General features: G+C 38.5%; 1 protein-coding gene across 5 annotated transcripts in view; it reads right to left on the bottom strand.

Annotated features, from left to right (window-relative positions):
• The window catches only part of LOC128598883 (T-cell receptor gamma chain C region C10.5), a 60,077-nt gene that overhangs the window by 8,653 nt on the left and 35,152 nt on the right, over positions 1 to 16,272 (bottom strand). For 3 of the 5 annotated variants that reach the window (XM_053609725.1, XM_053609724.1, XM_053609726.1), the window contains one exon: positions 3,714 to 3,764. In XM_053609725.1, the coding sequence (XP_053465700.1) occupies positions 3,714 to 3,764 (51 nt within the window). Of the gene's footprint in view, positions 1 to 341; positions 619 to 3,713; positions 3,765 to 5,918; positions 6,049 to 16,272 lie in introns of those variants that run through there. The other 2 variants (XM_053553381.1, XM_053553382.1) reach the window with 2 other exon arrangements.

Raw genomic sequence — 16,272 nt, 5'->3', positions numbered from 1 at the left:
CCTCTGACCAGCAGAGAAGGACAAGCGTTCCACCCTTTTGCATCTATCACTAACTTACCTGCCATACTAAACCTTGCCCCAAAACTTCAACGACCTCATCACATACCTTGTACGTGAGCGTGTTAGAGAGTCCACAGATACACAAAGCTAAATCCTATTACATGTGCATAACATTGTCCATTTTCTTTTAGTAAAGGCATTTGTTTTAAAATCTCTCCTAAGATATCCACATCAAATGTCCACCACATTCCACCTTTTCCTAAACATTCTGTTATTCCAGTTTAATCATTTCTTACCTCCCCTCTTTCTCCTTAGACATAGTATATTCTTCAAGTACCTACCTGTGACAACAAGTTTTGTTCCACTACCGAAGAGTAACTTGCCGCTGTTCCACAGTGATTCAATCCATATCAAAAACTTGGGACTAATTTAGTTTCCTTGAGTTCTTTAAACCCTAGTGGATGGCCTGACCAGGGTCCTGATCTCTGGTTCACTTTGCTTGTAACAAGTTCTATCGCTGAGCAAATCAAATAACTTAAATTTTTTGCTGTTTATTTACATAAACAATGATTTGTGTGTAACTTAATTTAACATCACTACCAGCACTGAAGTGAGACCAAAATTTAATGAGACATAAAAAAGGCCAGGTGTGGTGGCTCACACCTGTAACCCTAGCACTCTGAGAGGCTGAGGTGGGTGGATCACTTGAGCTCAGGAGTTCAAGACCAGCCTGAGCAACAGCAAGATCCCATCTCCTAAAACTCCTTAAAAAAAAAAAAAAGAAAGACATAAAGGGAAATTTGATTAAAAATCGGGTAGATATATAAGACATCATTATTGTTATTATGATGATCATTACTGTTATTATTAGCAATTTGGTTGCTATGATTGAATTACATCATGACATTTTAATCTTGTAGGCCCAAATCTCTCACTATTATAATAGATAGCAGGAAGAATCATTTCTGGGTTCCTCCATTTGCTTTCTGTTTTGCTCTAATACCTCTGATATTCTTAAACCTGCTGTCTTAGAAACATGTCCTTCAGACATCCAGACTCTAATAGGCTATTGTTTGTCTTGCCTGCCCTGTTAAGACTTAAAGGAGCACCCCTGAAAGTCTAATATCCTCACTCACTATACAAATTCTTCACTTGCATTGTCCAGAACAAACGTCTCTCTTCCTCATCAACAGCACAACATATTTACATTTCAAGCTTTCACTAGAAATTTCAGCCCAAACTGATTTCTATCCAGCTCTTACCAAAGTCCATTTTGAAACTCTCAACTGGGCCCTTCTAGGCAGAAACATCTCAGAAGTGGCAGGAAGCCCAGTCCTCAAATCCGTCTTTCTATTGTCACCTTAGATCACTAATTGTTATTTGCCTGACCGTATCTGCTGGGTGTCCCCATTTGTTTATGACATTAAATGCTACAATGCTCATAGCACTCATGCAGGAGTACTATACAATAAATTTGCTTAAAAAACATTTCTTCCATTTTCCAAAATACATTTCCACTTTTTGCTTTCCTCCTAAAAAAAAAAAAAAAAAAAAAAAAAAAGCATGCATTGAGCTCTTTTTCTAATTTTATGAAAGGAAAAATATCATATTTGAACACTTGGTGTGCTTCTTTTTATCAGTTAATAAAAAGTTTGTATTCCACTATGCTTTTATCCTACCTTGGAGCATAAAATTTTACTCTGCTGGAGAATCACAGTCCTTTTTTCTGCTCTTTTCTGTTAAGTTTCTGATCTTCTATTTTTATTTAGTATTTTAACTATAATTGTGTTTTTTATTTTAGGTCTTCTCAAATAGAGTTGGGAAGTAGGTAGCTTAAATAAGTGAGAAATGGCTGTGTGGTATAGCCTGTTTCTCTTTCAGGCCCAGAGGTTGATTGTTCTCTGAAGTCCAGCTCAAATAAGCCACAGGGATGGAGAACAGCATTACAAACCCTAGCTCTGGGCTAGAGACACAGACATGCCAATTTCAACAGGCTGAAAGTGCCAGAGCATAGAATGAGGCTTTCTTTCCCAAAATGATCCCTCACAATAAGGGGTGTCTTATGTTACGGTCTCTGTGTAACCTCTTGTGTGAACAGATGCTCTTCTGTCACTCAGCTTTGATCCAAAATACTACGTGGGAGAGGTACCAACATGAAATGAACTCAGGTAATGCTAGTTTTGGAGACAGCACTGGTAGCACTGGTGAAAGAAAAAAAAAGAAAAGAAATTTACAATGGATTTGGTAATTATTACTTGGGACTAAGGCCTCTGCAGTTTTTACTCACTTCACACCTATACGGAATAACGGAATAAATGTGAAATGTTTTCCTTTTATTTTGTAAGTTGATAATCGTTTCCTAGGATAAAATATCCAGGGACACCGTCATACAGGGATTCCAGAATAGACACTCAGACCTGAGATGACTTAAAAAGTGGTTCTAAGGTAAATAATTTAGATGCATGTCAAGAGTCTGAACAAAATTGTTAATTAAATATAAAGGACCAAGAAAGCCATATTTCTCAACTAATATTTGTATTGATACAATTTTTAACTTTGTAGGTACAAACCAACTATGAAATCAAATGTTATAAGTAGATATTTGGCTACTTTATCTATATTTCCCTAAATTTATTTATTCGAGTTGGGGAAAATTTTTTTTTAAACTTCCAGGTATTTCTCCTGAAAAATGAGGAATTACCTTGTACTCAGACTGATAATATTTGAGGTAATGCATATTACATCCAAATTACTTTTAGAAGCAGGTACAACTAGTTTTAGAAATACCATTTTGCAAATAGTGACATTTGTTCTGACTCGAGCTGTCAATCAGACAGTGGTTAATACATTTATCTATATTTCTGAGTTTATCAAGTTTGTCGAAAGGTTGGTAATTTGAATTCTAGAGAAGGAATTAATATTTCTATCACCTACCAAATGCCATTGTGTTAGGTAACTTCCATATTTAATTTCATTTAATTCTTACAACATCCACTCAAGACAACAATCTTCTTCATCTTCGTTGTACAGGTCAACTAGAAATTAGAACTTTAAACACTTGCTCTCTTATTGACTAATACTAGGGATGTTTAGAAAGAATGCTCATGAAGTAGTGCCAAGCGAAAAAGGCCAGATCCTTGAGGCAGTGTCTGTGGCTCAAAGGAGTAGGGTGCTGGCCCCATATGCTAAAGGTGGTGAGTTCAAACCCAACCCCAGCCAAAAACTGCAAAAAGAAAAAGGCCAGATCCATTTTTATCTCTCCAGTATGATCCCAACTTTGTAAAAGATCCCACACAGTGAAATATTGTGGCATTTAATATGAACCATCCTGTGACCACACCACTAAATATTTAATCTTTCTGTGACCAAAGGACAAGTTTAGAAGATACATTTTTTTTCCTTTTTTTCATTGGTTATTTTTAGAATTGGAAAAATAAAATATATGGCCTAACTTTGTTTACAAAACTTTCAACACAGAGACACGAATGTGTTGCAAAGTCCCGATCTTTAGAGGTCTGCAGAGACTGTGAGTTCCCGGCTAAGGTCTCCCACACTAGAGCAGGACGAGTCCGGGCTCCCAGGACCTGAGCTGAGTCAGCACACCTCTCTGGAGATCCTCCGGGATTAGTGCCCAAGCCAGGAGGGACCTCTGAGCTGGCACCCTGCGCCTGCCTCCCTCCCTACTTTACACCGCAGAACGAAAGAGAAGGTACCTGTGACAATGAGAGTCGTGCCGGGGCCAAACACCTTGCTATTTCTCCCAGCTGTTTACCCACCACCTGAAAAGCCTTTACCAAAATCTCCTTATGCTTGTTTTAAAATTGCACTGATATTTTTTCAATATTTATGTAAATTCATAAAATTGTCTCTGATGACACCAAGACACAACTCAAACAAAATCACAATGGATCTGAATGTAGCCAAGAATTTAAAAACTGATCACACTTTGCCTGGGAAGTTAGGATTCTCTCTGTTCTGTTCTTCCATCTTTCTTCACAAGGTGAAGATTCGGACTTTATTTTGTCTTGTGATTTTGCCAGAATCTTGTAAGTCTCCTTCCTTAAAAGGTTTTCGTATGTGAAATCAGTTCTTGGTTTAGAATATAATTTGCAGTAATTTAGTATTTACTCAATTTTCAAAGGGAAACAATAGGCGTCTCATGTTTGAACATTTAATAAATGTATAATCAATATGATTTACAGGTTTTTTTGTGATTCATATGTATGGATGAATGAGTGTCTGGATTGATTTTGAAGGAACTTCTTTGTCAAATCACTGTCCACAGTGGGCCACTTCCCATTGATGGTAGACAAGATAAAAAATGAATATGAATTCTGAATGATAATCTTTTAAGCTATTCATTTATTATTGCCGAAAGACTGCTCTTTTTTTGACTTGAAAATACTCTCACAGTTTCAAAGCATCGAATTAAAATCCTAGGCTGCTCATCCGAGGATCCTAGGCAGCTCTGGGTCAGCCATTCATTAATATAATTTAGAACAGCTGCAATAGCTCCTTTATAAGCATCAATATTTCTGCATATGTGATACCTATATCAATAATTAGAAATGGAAGCATTGTTCATTTATAAGCAATAATGCATACTGTGAACTCTTACTAATCCAAGAGTTGAAGGTCAGGCTACAGAACAGAAAATAGAACATAAACTCACAACTTGTTCCAAATCTCACGTAATGATCTAGACCATGAACTTTGGAATAGATTTTGCCACAGTGACTAGTCATATGACTAGGAAAGTACCTGAACTTTTCTAAGCCTCATTTTTCTCATCTGTGAAATGGGAGTAAGAGGAACTCCTGTATATGGCTGCTGAGGAATGAGAGAAGGCACCGAAACATTCAGCCTGGTATCTGCCTCTCAATAACTAAGATAAATTCCCTCATTAAGGGATAACATTGAGCTATTTCATGAAATTCTTCCAGCAAACACTAAGCATATAGCTTTCATAAGCAATTTTACAAGCAATAACTGCTACGCAAAGGAAGGACACAGCTCATGAACCCAAGACCTTCTGCAACCACAGGACAAAGAACAAAGGCAGGGCCCAGTCAAGGCAGAATCTAGAACATTTATTCAGTAGACTGGCAGGTTCTGAGTATTGAGAATGTATCTTGTTTACCATTTTATGTCCAGCATGCAGGACAAAAACTTTTCCAGTGTTTTCTTGGAGAATGAATAAACAAATAAACATGTAAAGCCATGAAGACTCTTTTCATTGACTCTGGAGATGAAATGTCGCATTGAGCTTGTACTTGCAAATTCTATTAAACTCACGCATCTCAAGGCAACATAACAAGAGCCGCAATAGTATGAATTCCAACTGATCTCACCCTACTATCTGAGAAACTAGAGCAATCATAAGTACACGTATTGATCTCCTATGTTAATTTACTGTAAGAACTAATTTTTTTCACTGTTGCTAGACATGAGATCACAACAAATAATATACATTTTGCAGGTTACCAAAAGAAATGAGTATGATATTATACCTCAAAATAAAGAGAAGAGGTAATTAACAAAATTCTATTTTGACATCTCTCACTTAAAAGACCTACAAGAAAAGTATCTTGGATCAATAACTTACATCAGTGGTTTACAGATGTGGTCCTTAAAACATTTCAATTTCTAGCCTATGTCTACCTTTTGTGTGTGTGTGAGTGTGTGTTTGTGTGTATGTGAAAAGTAAAATTTTTATCTTCTCACACCCAGGAAAGGGAAGAAATCATTAAAAAAAAAACATTTTGTTCCCATACCCAGTGGTTTGTACCTGCAAAATTTTTCTATTTACATACTGAGACCAGAAATAGAATCGTGGCAGAGTTAGAAAAGATTGGTTATCTAAAATTTATATATAAGTTTTTCATTACTAAGGTAAAAACAGGAAAAAGCTTACTTACCAGGAGAAGTTACTATGAGCTTAGTCCCCTCTCCAAATATCTTGATCCAGCCATCCCTATCACACTAGTCACAGCTTCTACAAAAATCGCAGCCTTCTCTTAATCTTCATGATGTGACCAGAAGTTCAACAACTTTGTACTGGCAATTTGATCTTCTAGGCTCCTGTGAAAGTTCTTGAACATAGCTTTTGTGGCTTTTAATAGTTTGTAGTTTTTATTTGTATATTGACCTCATAAGTTGCCTTTTTTCCTGTAAGTCAATAGTTCTTGAAAAGCTCCAACAGAAAATAGAAAAGGTAAGAAAAGGAGAAGAGGGCAAGCCCAGCTGGTCAACCCGCTACTTTTATAAATTACCAGAAAAGGTATTCATAGAATTAACTCCTTTTTTTTTTTTACATTTTTAATTTCCAGGTATTCGATTGTGTTGAAACTGCTCAGAGATTGCATCAAAGTAAGGGCCCTTTTGTTCTCACCAACACCAGGGCTCTACATTAGCAATTTGGGAAAATATTTCTGAAAGGAGGAAGCACTTTAATAACTGAAATGCAACCGGGGCAACACAGATGTACCTGGGAAATGTGAACAAAAGTCTCCATTTTTAAAAGCCTCTTTTACCATTTGGTGACCAGGGCAATCATAACTCATTATTTTTCCTGGAATAACAGAGGATACTTGTAGAGTTCTATCTTTCCTGAAATAATAGATTCTGTGTTTAAATTTTATCAAGAAAAAAAAATATCTAGTTCTCTGATATGTTGAAGGAAGGGCCTCTTGGAGGATGTTCTGCAATCTTCATCCAAAGTCAGCTGAGGGCTTCCCACAGTGCAGATGAGGGGTCTGCTTTCAAGGACTGAGGACAAGGCCTCATGACCCCCTGACCATTCCACATCCACCCTGTTCCAGCCTACCTCCCATGGGCATCTCAGCTCCCAAGGATGAAGGTGTGAATGTGCTCACAACGGGCAACTGTCCACCCACAGGTGCTCGTAGCCCCCTGTGCAATTGGAAAGCATTACAGGGCTTCATGGAAATCATGTTTGGAAAGGGCTTTTCTTTTTTTTAGCTGAGAATTCAAATTAATTATTACTTGAGTTGTCAATTACTTTGTGCACCTATTATAGATGGAATGAGGCCCACTGAGTCCCCTTTTATCCTCATTTTTTCCTATTCCATGAGAATTATCAGAAGTTTTAGGAGTTGTCTCTCTCTATATTTCAAGAGCCATGGAGGATCCTTAATAAAATGCAAAAGAATAAATAATAAATTATAAAATGTTTTATTAAATTTACAAGAAAATATAAAATCTGTGTGAAAACCACAGTACTCAGTTTTACTAAAGGCATTAAAATAAAACCTGAATAAGTGGAGAAATGTACTCATAAAGAAAAAACTACCATCCTAAAGAGACCAATACCTCCTAGGTCATATATAAACATACCACAATTCCAATGAGAATTGCAACAACATTTTTTTGTTGTTGTTGTTCTAGCAAGGTTGTCCAGTCTTTTGGCTTTACACCATCACAACATCAGAAGAAGAAGAGTTGTTGTTTTGGGCCACACATTAAATACACAAACACTAATGAAAGCTGACTAGCCAAAAACAAAACAAAATAGGTCCATGCATAATTTTTGTGATATCCACCAGCACAGATAAGAAGAAAAGTCTTCACATAATCCTCATGTGGCCCGAGGGTTGAGGTTGGACACCCCTGTTAGGGTCTGAGGGTTAACAATGAGCTAGATAAGTTGACTTTAAAGAATGAAAAAATGTATAAGAAAATTGAAAAATAATGTTTTGAAAGGTAGTAAAGTAAATAAACATTTGGCATAGTAGACCTTAATACTACAAAGTTACTGAGGCTAAGGTAGGAATAATAAAATGGATAAAACAGAAATCCTCAAGAAAAAGTTTTAAGTATACGTGGATATTTAACAAAGGCTGCAGAATTTTTAAGTTATAGAGAAATGATAGTATATTAAAAACTGGCATTTGGACTATGATTATATGTTGAAAAAATAAAAATATTGCTCTACTTGTATCATATCAGTAGGACCCAAGTAGATTAAAATTAAAATTACAAAGCTACATATGGCTAGAAGATCGTGTGGGAGAGTAATTGTATCCTCAAGGTAGAGGAGCACAGAATGGGAATGGGATGGGAGAAAGTGAACACATGGATTTGTAAGAAGTCTGGAATCCAAGAATTTGGATTTTTTTCTTATTACAGTGTTTTCACTGTAAATTTCCAATGAAAATTTTTGAAAGACTAGACAATGAGGACTTAGTAAAGGATTTAGGGAGGAGAGTGACATGACCAGCCCTGTGCTTTGTGAAGGTAATGTACAAGCAGAAGGAAAGGGGCAGCTTGGGGACAGGTTCCAGAGAAGAAGACAGGTTTCCCAAAAAGAGGTCATCAAGACCTATGGTGTTGCAGTGACGACAGAGATGGGCAGAGTGGCTGCAGCAATAAACCTCACAGGTGTATTCATTAGCAGTTCAAATTTCATGAGAATTAATTTCAATTCGCATGAAAGCAATCAGATTGCCACCTCAGGAGGTGGGGAGTGAAGGAAAAAAACACTTTAAAATCAGAAAGATGAAGTTCAGGTTGGAGTTCTTCCACTTCTGGTGACATATCCTTGGGTGCACACATTTCCCAGAGCCTCAGTTTCCTCTTCTTTTAGATGGCAGTGATCGTGTCTATTTCTCAAAACTTTTGACAAACGTATAGAATAGAGTCTAGGACATAGTACACACTCAAAAATGGTTAATTTTCTCTTATCATTGATGCAAAAATTCAAGCACAGAAAATTTATTTGCTATGGAAGAATGGAATCGTCTTAGTGTTGTGTACAGAGATTTTCTCCTCACCTTGTGTCATGTAACACACATAACCTTTTCACCATGTCCTGAGATGACCAACTGAGGCAACTTAAATCCTACTTCAAAGTGAGATATGAGTAAAGTATAAATACCAAGCAAATTGCTTGAAATTCTACATTACTTTTTCATGTTTAACTATAACTTTCAGAGGGAACAAAAATTGTTACATGATCAATTTAACAAAAATTGTTACATGATCAAAAGATATAAAGACATAGCTTGTTTCTCATTTCAGAGTTTGCTTGCCATCATAAAACAAAATAATACTCTGCACACTTGTTTCACATTGGTTTATTTTCTAGAATTTTTGTGCTTTTCAATTAAATCTGGTACATAAGTAAGTTAATAGGCTTCCAATAAGAAAAATGGTCAGACTACTGTTTGAAACAAAATAAACTTAATATCTGACATGTACAAGAGATAAAAGTTACTTAATATATAAACAAACCATCAGTTTCACAGCTTGACAAAATTTTAATTTCATATATGTCATCACTCAAGTGATATCAGATGAGTTCCTACATGTATATAGTACAATGGATATTTTGAAAGTACTGGGCCTACTTGTTTATAAAAGTTCAGTCAGTGTTGGAGAGAAACTAAATCATTGTATTTTCAAGTGGATTATCCCCTTCAGCAATTTTGCCATTTGTCTTCATTCTAAACTTGATGAGCTTGTAGTTTTTAGGGCTTCTTTGATGCTTTAGGTACTTGACATGCCCTGTGTATGTTACAGATGCTTCTTGATTGACACACAACACACAGGTGCACATGAGTGATGAAGTACTTGATTCTTTTGGCAAAGAAGAAATATTTGTTCTGAACAGGTATGCATGAAAGGCACTTGTGTATGAAAGAATCACTCTTGGGAATTAACACTTTACCTTCAGCTCCAAATCTCCTTTCCATTTCCTGTCTTCCTTCTCCAAGATGGTAATGTGTTCCTGTAATTGCTGGTAATGAGAGGAAAGAAAACTCATAAATATACTCCAGGTCCACCATGAATCAGGCATTATCCACATATTTATCTCTTTTACCTTTACCTATGAATAGTTACTGCTATTGAAAGTCATACAGGAAAACAGAATTAGGAAGTTCAAATTCGGCTTGATTTGAGTTCGAGTTTGCAAAATCCAAACTGTTCATTCAACTTCTTCCCATGAGTTGGGTGTTGTGGGAAAGATGTGTGTGTCAGGGACACAGTTCCCAGGTCTATTTCAGCTCTGTATAATATAGAGAATTTGTATCTTGAGTGGCTGAATTTAAGACATTGTGTATTGCTTTCTGACAATCTTAGGAAATATCAAACTGAATAAAAAGTAGGTGAAATGGTGGATGTGCATATTCTAAAAAGCAATGGGCAGTCAGTGCAAGTACACAGAAAAATAATCTGAGAGCACTGGGTCCACTGTAACCTCAAACTAAATTCCACACATCACGTTCTTTTCATTGGTCTTTAAGTAACACTAGAAGATTACACCATCTATATGAACACTTGGCCCATGACTTCAGAATGATAATTGGGCCAGTCTTGCTGTCATGCATGCCTATTTCTCAGGAGGGAACACAACGAATTCCTAAACCCACAGTAGATTAAAGAGAGGAGCGAGTCCTGGGCATGGATCCATAGGGTTTGGGTTGGGGACTCTGTCTGCACAGCCACACAGGATTGGGCCTACTTTGTGGTAGATTGTTGCTGTCCACTGGCCTAGTCAGAGACATGGAGGCAGACACTACAGACGAAATGAATGATTTATTAAGGGATGGCTGGTGCTTGCTCAGGCACAGCAGCTAATGGCTGTTCTCATTCACATTCTCATATACCCAAAATCATCAGATAGAAATAATCCAAGAACAAGGAAGACAAAAGGTAAAGATGCCTTATCAGAGTTAATCCAGTAAAGCAGTACACACCTTTCTAAACCAAGAATATCTTGTTTAGAGATAAACAACAATGGAGATGAACCAGAAAGGGTGGGGTTGTCTGTTCTGTATGCCTACTTCTCTATGCAACCAAAAAAAACCCCGTATAGCTAAGGCAGTTCTTAGTAATAAAAATAAAGCTGGGGGCATCAGCATACCAGATTTTAGTCTGTACTACAAAGCCATAGTGGGCAAGACAGCATGGTACTGGCACAAAACTAGAGACATAGACACTTGGAATCAAATAGAAAACCAAGAAATGAAACTAACATCTTACAACCACCTAATCTTCGATAAACCAAACAAGAACATACCTTGGGGGAAAGACTCCCTATTCAATAAATGGTGCTGGGAGAACTGGATATCCACGTGTAAAAGACTGAAACTGGACCCACACCTTTCCCCACTCACAAAAATTGATTCAAGATGGATAAAGGACTTAAATTTAAGGCATGAAACAATAAAAATCCTCAAAGAAAGCATAGGAAAAACACTGGAAGATATTGGCCTGGGGAAAGACTTCATGAAGAAGACTGCCATGGCAATTGCAACAACAACGAAAATAAACAAATGGGACTTCATTAAACTGAAAAGCTTCTGTACAGCCAAGGAGACAACAACCAAAGCAAAGAGACAACCTACACAATGGGAAAGGATATTTGCCTATTTTTAATCAGACAAAAGCTTGATAACTAGGATCTATAGAGAACTCAAATTAATCCACATGAAAAAAGCCAACAATCCCATATATCAATGGGCAAGAGACATGAATAGAACTTTCTCTAAAGATGACAGACGAATGGCTAACAAACACATGAAAAAATGTTCATCATCTCTATATATTAGAGAAATGCAAATCAAAACCACCCTGAGATACCATCTAACCCCAGTGAGAATGGCCCACATCACAAAATCTCAAAACTGCAGATGCTGGGGTGGATGTGGAGAGAAGGGAACACTTTTACACTGCTGGTGGGACTGCAAACTAGTACAACCTTTCTGGAAGGAAGTATGGAGAAACCTCAAAGCACTCAAGCTAGACCTCCCATTTGATCCTGCAATCCCATTACTGGGCATCTACCCAGAAGGAAAGAAATCCTTTTATCATAAGGACACTTGTACTAGACTGTTTATTGCAGCTCAATTTACAATCGCCAAAATGTGGAAACAGCCTAAATGCCCACCAACCCAGGAATGGATTAACAAGCTGTGGTATATGTATACCATGGAATACTATTCAGCCATTAAAAAAATGGAGACTTTACATCCTTCGTATTAACCTGGATGGACGTGGAAGACATTATTCTTAGTAAAGCATCACAAGAATGGAGAAGCATGAATCCTATGTACTCAATTTTGATATGATGACAATTAATGACAATTAAAGTCATGGGGGGGAGGAAAAGCAGAGGAGAGAGGGAAGGAGGGAGGCAGGTGGGGCCTTGGTGTGTGCCACACCTTCTGGGGGCAAGACATGATTGCAAGAGGGACTTTACCTAACAAATGCAATCAGTGTAACCTGGCTTATTGTACCCTCAATGAATCTCCAACAATTAAAAAAAAAAAATGAAAGAAAGTTTTTATGTAAATAAAGATAGGGGATTAAGTGCAATGGTCCATTGCCCAAGGCAGATTCTCTGTCTCCAGCTACCACCTGGCAAGAGCCCTCCAGGATAGTCTTTCCTTAAAGGCATGACTGCCTGCATTTTTCAGCAAAGCCGCTTATGTGAGCTGGGGAAGAATATCCCCCCAAACTCATACCTAGCCCAAGTACTGAAAATGTCCCTTCTCAGGGTCTCGTAACTTCAAGGAGCACAAATGAGACTAATTCACCTACAAGGGTGCAGTGGACTGTGCCCCGTCATAGATTTTCTGGCATTTGAAACCACAGTTTTGAACCTTCCGGTCACCTTCTTTCTGATCTCCTATCACAGGAGATATTTGGGTTTCCTCATCTCTTTTTCTGTCATTACCAGAACAAGTGAAATAAAAATGAGCAAGGTCAAGAAAACATGATCTGCTTGAAGTGCCTTGCCATTGTGTCAAATAACATAGTATGCCATCGCCATTTACTCTAACAGCCTGGGGAGAAAACTAATGCATGTTTTAGAGATTAGGGTGAAGGAGAAGAATTAGAATTATAAATTTTGAGGACTACTTATTAGACATCTATAAAGTATTTATCCGTAATGTAATGGTATAGATATTGTTATTACTGTTCAAGGTGTGAGTGGGAAGACCTTGGACAGGAAAATGTTCCGGGCCACTCTAACAAGGAGAAAGCAGGTCAGAGCTACTGAATTTAAGCCAAGTGCATAGCCATCCATTTAGGATTGCTCAGATTTCAGGGTTAAGGGTAGGGAATTTAGACCTTAGTTTAGCAGGTCCTTCTCAAAATGGCAAAGAATTTGAAAATCTATTTCTAAAGAAGCCAATTTTCACTTGCACATACCTGTGTGTTTGACAGGTATACTAGGGAAACTGTTCCAATGATAAGGGATTTCAGAACTGAGAGAAATCTACAAAAATAAAGAGTGGCAAGTAGCCACGGGGGGAATACAACATGCAGGTGGATGGAGCGTGGAGTTCTTCCCCTTCTCAGCAGTGTGTCTGTCCCATACATGGCCTGTCCAATACGTGTCTCCACGGGTAAAGGAGAGTTGATCCTGAGATATTCTCATTTTGGTGTCTCCATCTGAAAAGCAAGGAAGACAAATCAGAGGTACTAAAAACAGTTGACTCTGAGCACAAAAATAATAAAAGGGAGAGAAAGGAGTAAAGTCAACCTACAAACTCAAGCCAAAGACACAAGAAAAACTTGGCTGGGGCCTGGGATGTCACTGAGGAAGACAATCCATAGTTGTCACAGGCCCTTTGGAAATAAAATGTGATTTTATTTAGAAGTTCAACACTGACCACAGGAAAGACAGGAAGAGGTGCTTAATGGAGACTCTGAAGGCAGGCATGTGGTCCTACGTTTGTGGTTAACCAGCTTAGGACAAGTCACCTCCCATCTCTGGTCCTCATTTGAAGTGGGAACATTGGGCTCAACATGTCCCAAGGGCCCTCCCTGTCCCAACAGCCTATGTACCTAAGAATAAAAGCCTGAAAGGGTCTGTTGAGGTTGGACGAGTATGAGAACAGTTGAGGGGTCATGATAGGAAGGTTTTCTTACAGGTTCCTCCTGGCTCTGTGGCACCGTGAGATCCCAGCAGGCACAGTAGTAGGTGGCTTCATCTGACTTGACAACATTATTAATTATAAGGTAAAAGACACCATTATCTTTCTCATCTGTCTCTATGCGGGAATTGGGTATATCTTGCTTATAATTCTTGGCTGAGCCATAAAGGATTCTTCTCAGGGGCTCCCCTTCTTTTTGTTGGTACCAGTGCACAATGGTGTTCTTGAGGGGAACTCCAGACAGCTTGCAGCTAATGTGCACTGTTCTGTCTGGTCCACGGGTAAAGGAGAGTTGATCCTGAGATATTCTCATTTTGGTGTCTCCATCTGAAAAGCAAGGAAGACAAATCAGAGGTACTAAAAACAGTTGACTCTGAACACAAAAATAATAAAAGGGAGAGAAAGGAGTAAAGTCAACCTACAAACCCAAGCCAAAGACACAAGGAAAACCTATAGGGTTAACATTGCCAGTGGCTAACAGGAATAAACCCTGTAAGGGAGCACAGATCAGAATCAAAGATGGAGTGGCAGCCCTTGCCCTGTGGGACAGGGTGGTGGGAGCCTGGCGGGGAGCTTTGTTTTAGAACCAATGGAAATCCCTCACGGTGAGATGTGGTGCAGTGTTACCACATTTTTGGTGTAAAGGATCTATAAGATCCTAAAACACCTCACTAGAACAACTGTCAGTGTTAACTTCCCCTTTATAGAAATTTCCTCCCACTCAAGGGTTGCTTCAAATATGCGTATCCTTTTCACTCGGAGTTATGTATTTTTCACCATATTGGGTAAGAGTTGTGGGCAGCTATGCCTTGCTGTCATGCGTATGGGGAGAAAAGTATCATTACTGCTTAGAGAAACAAATGAGATAAAAAATTCTACAACCTTTTTGTGCATTTTATAGATCATTTAGTTTGCTTCACGTTCAGTTTGATAAATATTAACTGTGAGAGTAATTACAGCTTCAGACACTGTGGTGTTATTCCCTATTGTAAATGAAACAAAATTTCGGATGAAAAAATCTTTTTGCTCATTACTCTCCACTCTTTTCACACTTGTGATTCTTAGTTTTTCAGAATTAAAACTATACTGTTGTTTGGAGGATGCTGTAAGGCATGATTTTACAAAAGTTTCTAAGCATCACTATTTCTGATTTGTTGACATTTTCGGACATGAGACCTCATTTAGTCCTTGGCAACCCTATGAGATTGGTGATCTGACCCCAGCATAAAGTTGGAGAACAGAATGAAAGAATTCCAGATGCTTTCCTAGAGCACACTTTGATAAGTGGCCCAGTGGGGATGTGAATCCCAGGTCTGTACCACCAAAAGGCCTTGTAGTTTCCACCCTTCATTCATTCAAAGCCCCAAAGCAGCCCAGGCTCCAGAGAGATGAGATAGGACAACAAACTTCCTCACTGCATGAAGCATCACAGATTGGGCCCTTGGGCTCTTGGCAGGACACGTGTGCAAAACCAAATAGCTCTGTGGACAGCAGCCAGGTCCCTCGGGGAGATAGAAAGGGTATATGTGTATGTGTATGTGTGTGTGTGTGGGGGGGGGTTTTAGGTGTGGGAGGGGGTTTGGTCAGTTGCAGCGGATAGTTCCACGTGGTGTTTTGTATCCCAGCAGGCACAGTAATCTGGACCTACCTTACTGTGTTGTCTCCCTCAGCAACTCCATATATTCTGAGGCTCCGGGACAACTCACTCTGCTATTTCCTGGCTTCCTATCTTTCCTCACTAACATCTCCTCCATGAAACATTTTCATTTAAGGAAATGTACAGAATTCGTTTTAGAGCCTGATCTAACTTCTGTTGGTACCAGCACACATATACACTCTTCTTTAAGATATTGGTTTTTATTTAGTGTTCAAGAAAACACTGTATTTACTTTTTTCTTGGTGATGGATATTAACGAGTTGTGGTTAATGACCAGGTTTCCAATTGTACCCGAGAGAAAAACAAAAGCAGAAAGTTTGGAATTTTTGAAAATTGTAAAACCTTAAAGCTTATTAAAATAGTGGGTTTTTTTTCTATTAATGAAAAACTTGAGATGTAAAGTGTACATTTTCTTCCTGAAGAATTCAAGATGATTGTAGAATGCTTCAGCTCACTTTGAATGATGATGTGGCTTTGTTCCATGTGAGTGTTATGTGATTTAAATGTCCATGCTTTCTGTCACCTCCCTTCCAGCAGATGAGGTGTCCCTTGGTGGAAATAACTAACAAGTACAAAGGAGGGGTGGAGGGCGCCAATGTACCCCACAGCAGGAGCAGCACCCTGCCAGCCCTTGTCAAGGGAGGTGGTGGAAGGATGGGGTTATCTCATCACAGAGCAAATCTGAGGGCTGCCGTGGAGAGAGGAAGT

The sequence above is a fragment of the Nycticebus coucang genome, chromosome 11 (genome assembly GCF_027406575.1).
Source record: "Nycticebus coucang isolate mNycCou1 chromosome 11, mNycCou1.pri, whole genome shotgun sequence".
Classification (NCBI taxonomy): domain Eukaryota; kingdom Metazoa; phylum Chordata; class Mammalia; order Primates; family Lorisidae; genus Nycticebus; species Nycticebus coucang.
This window is presented reverse-complemented; position numbering and strand designations above follow the sequence as displayed.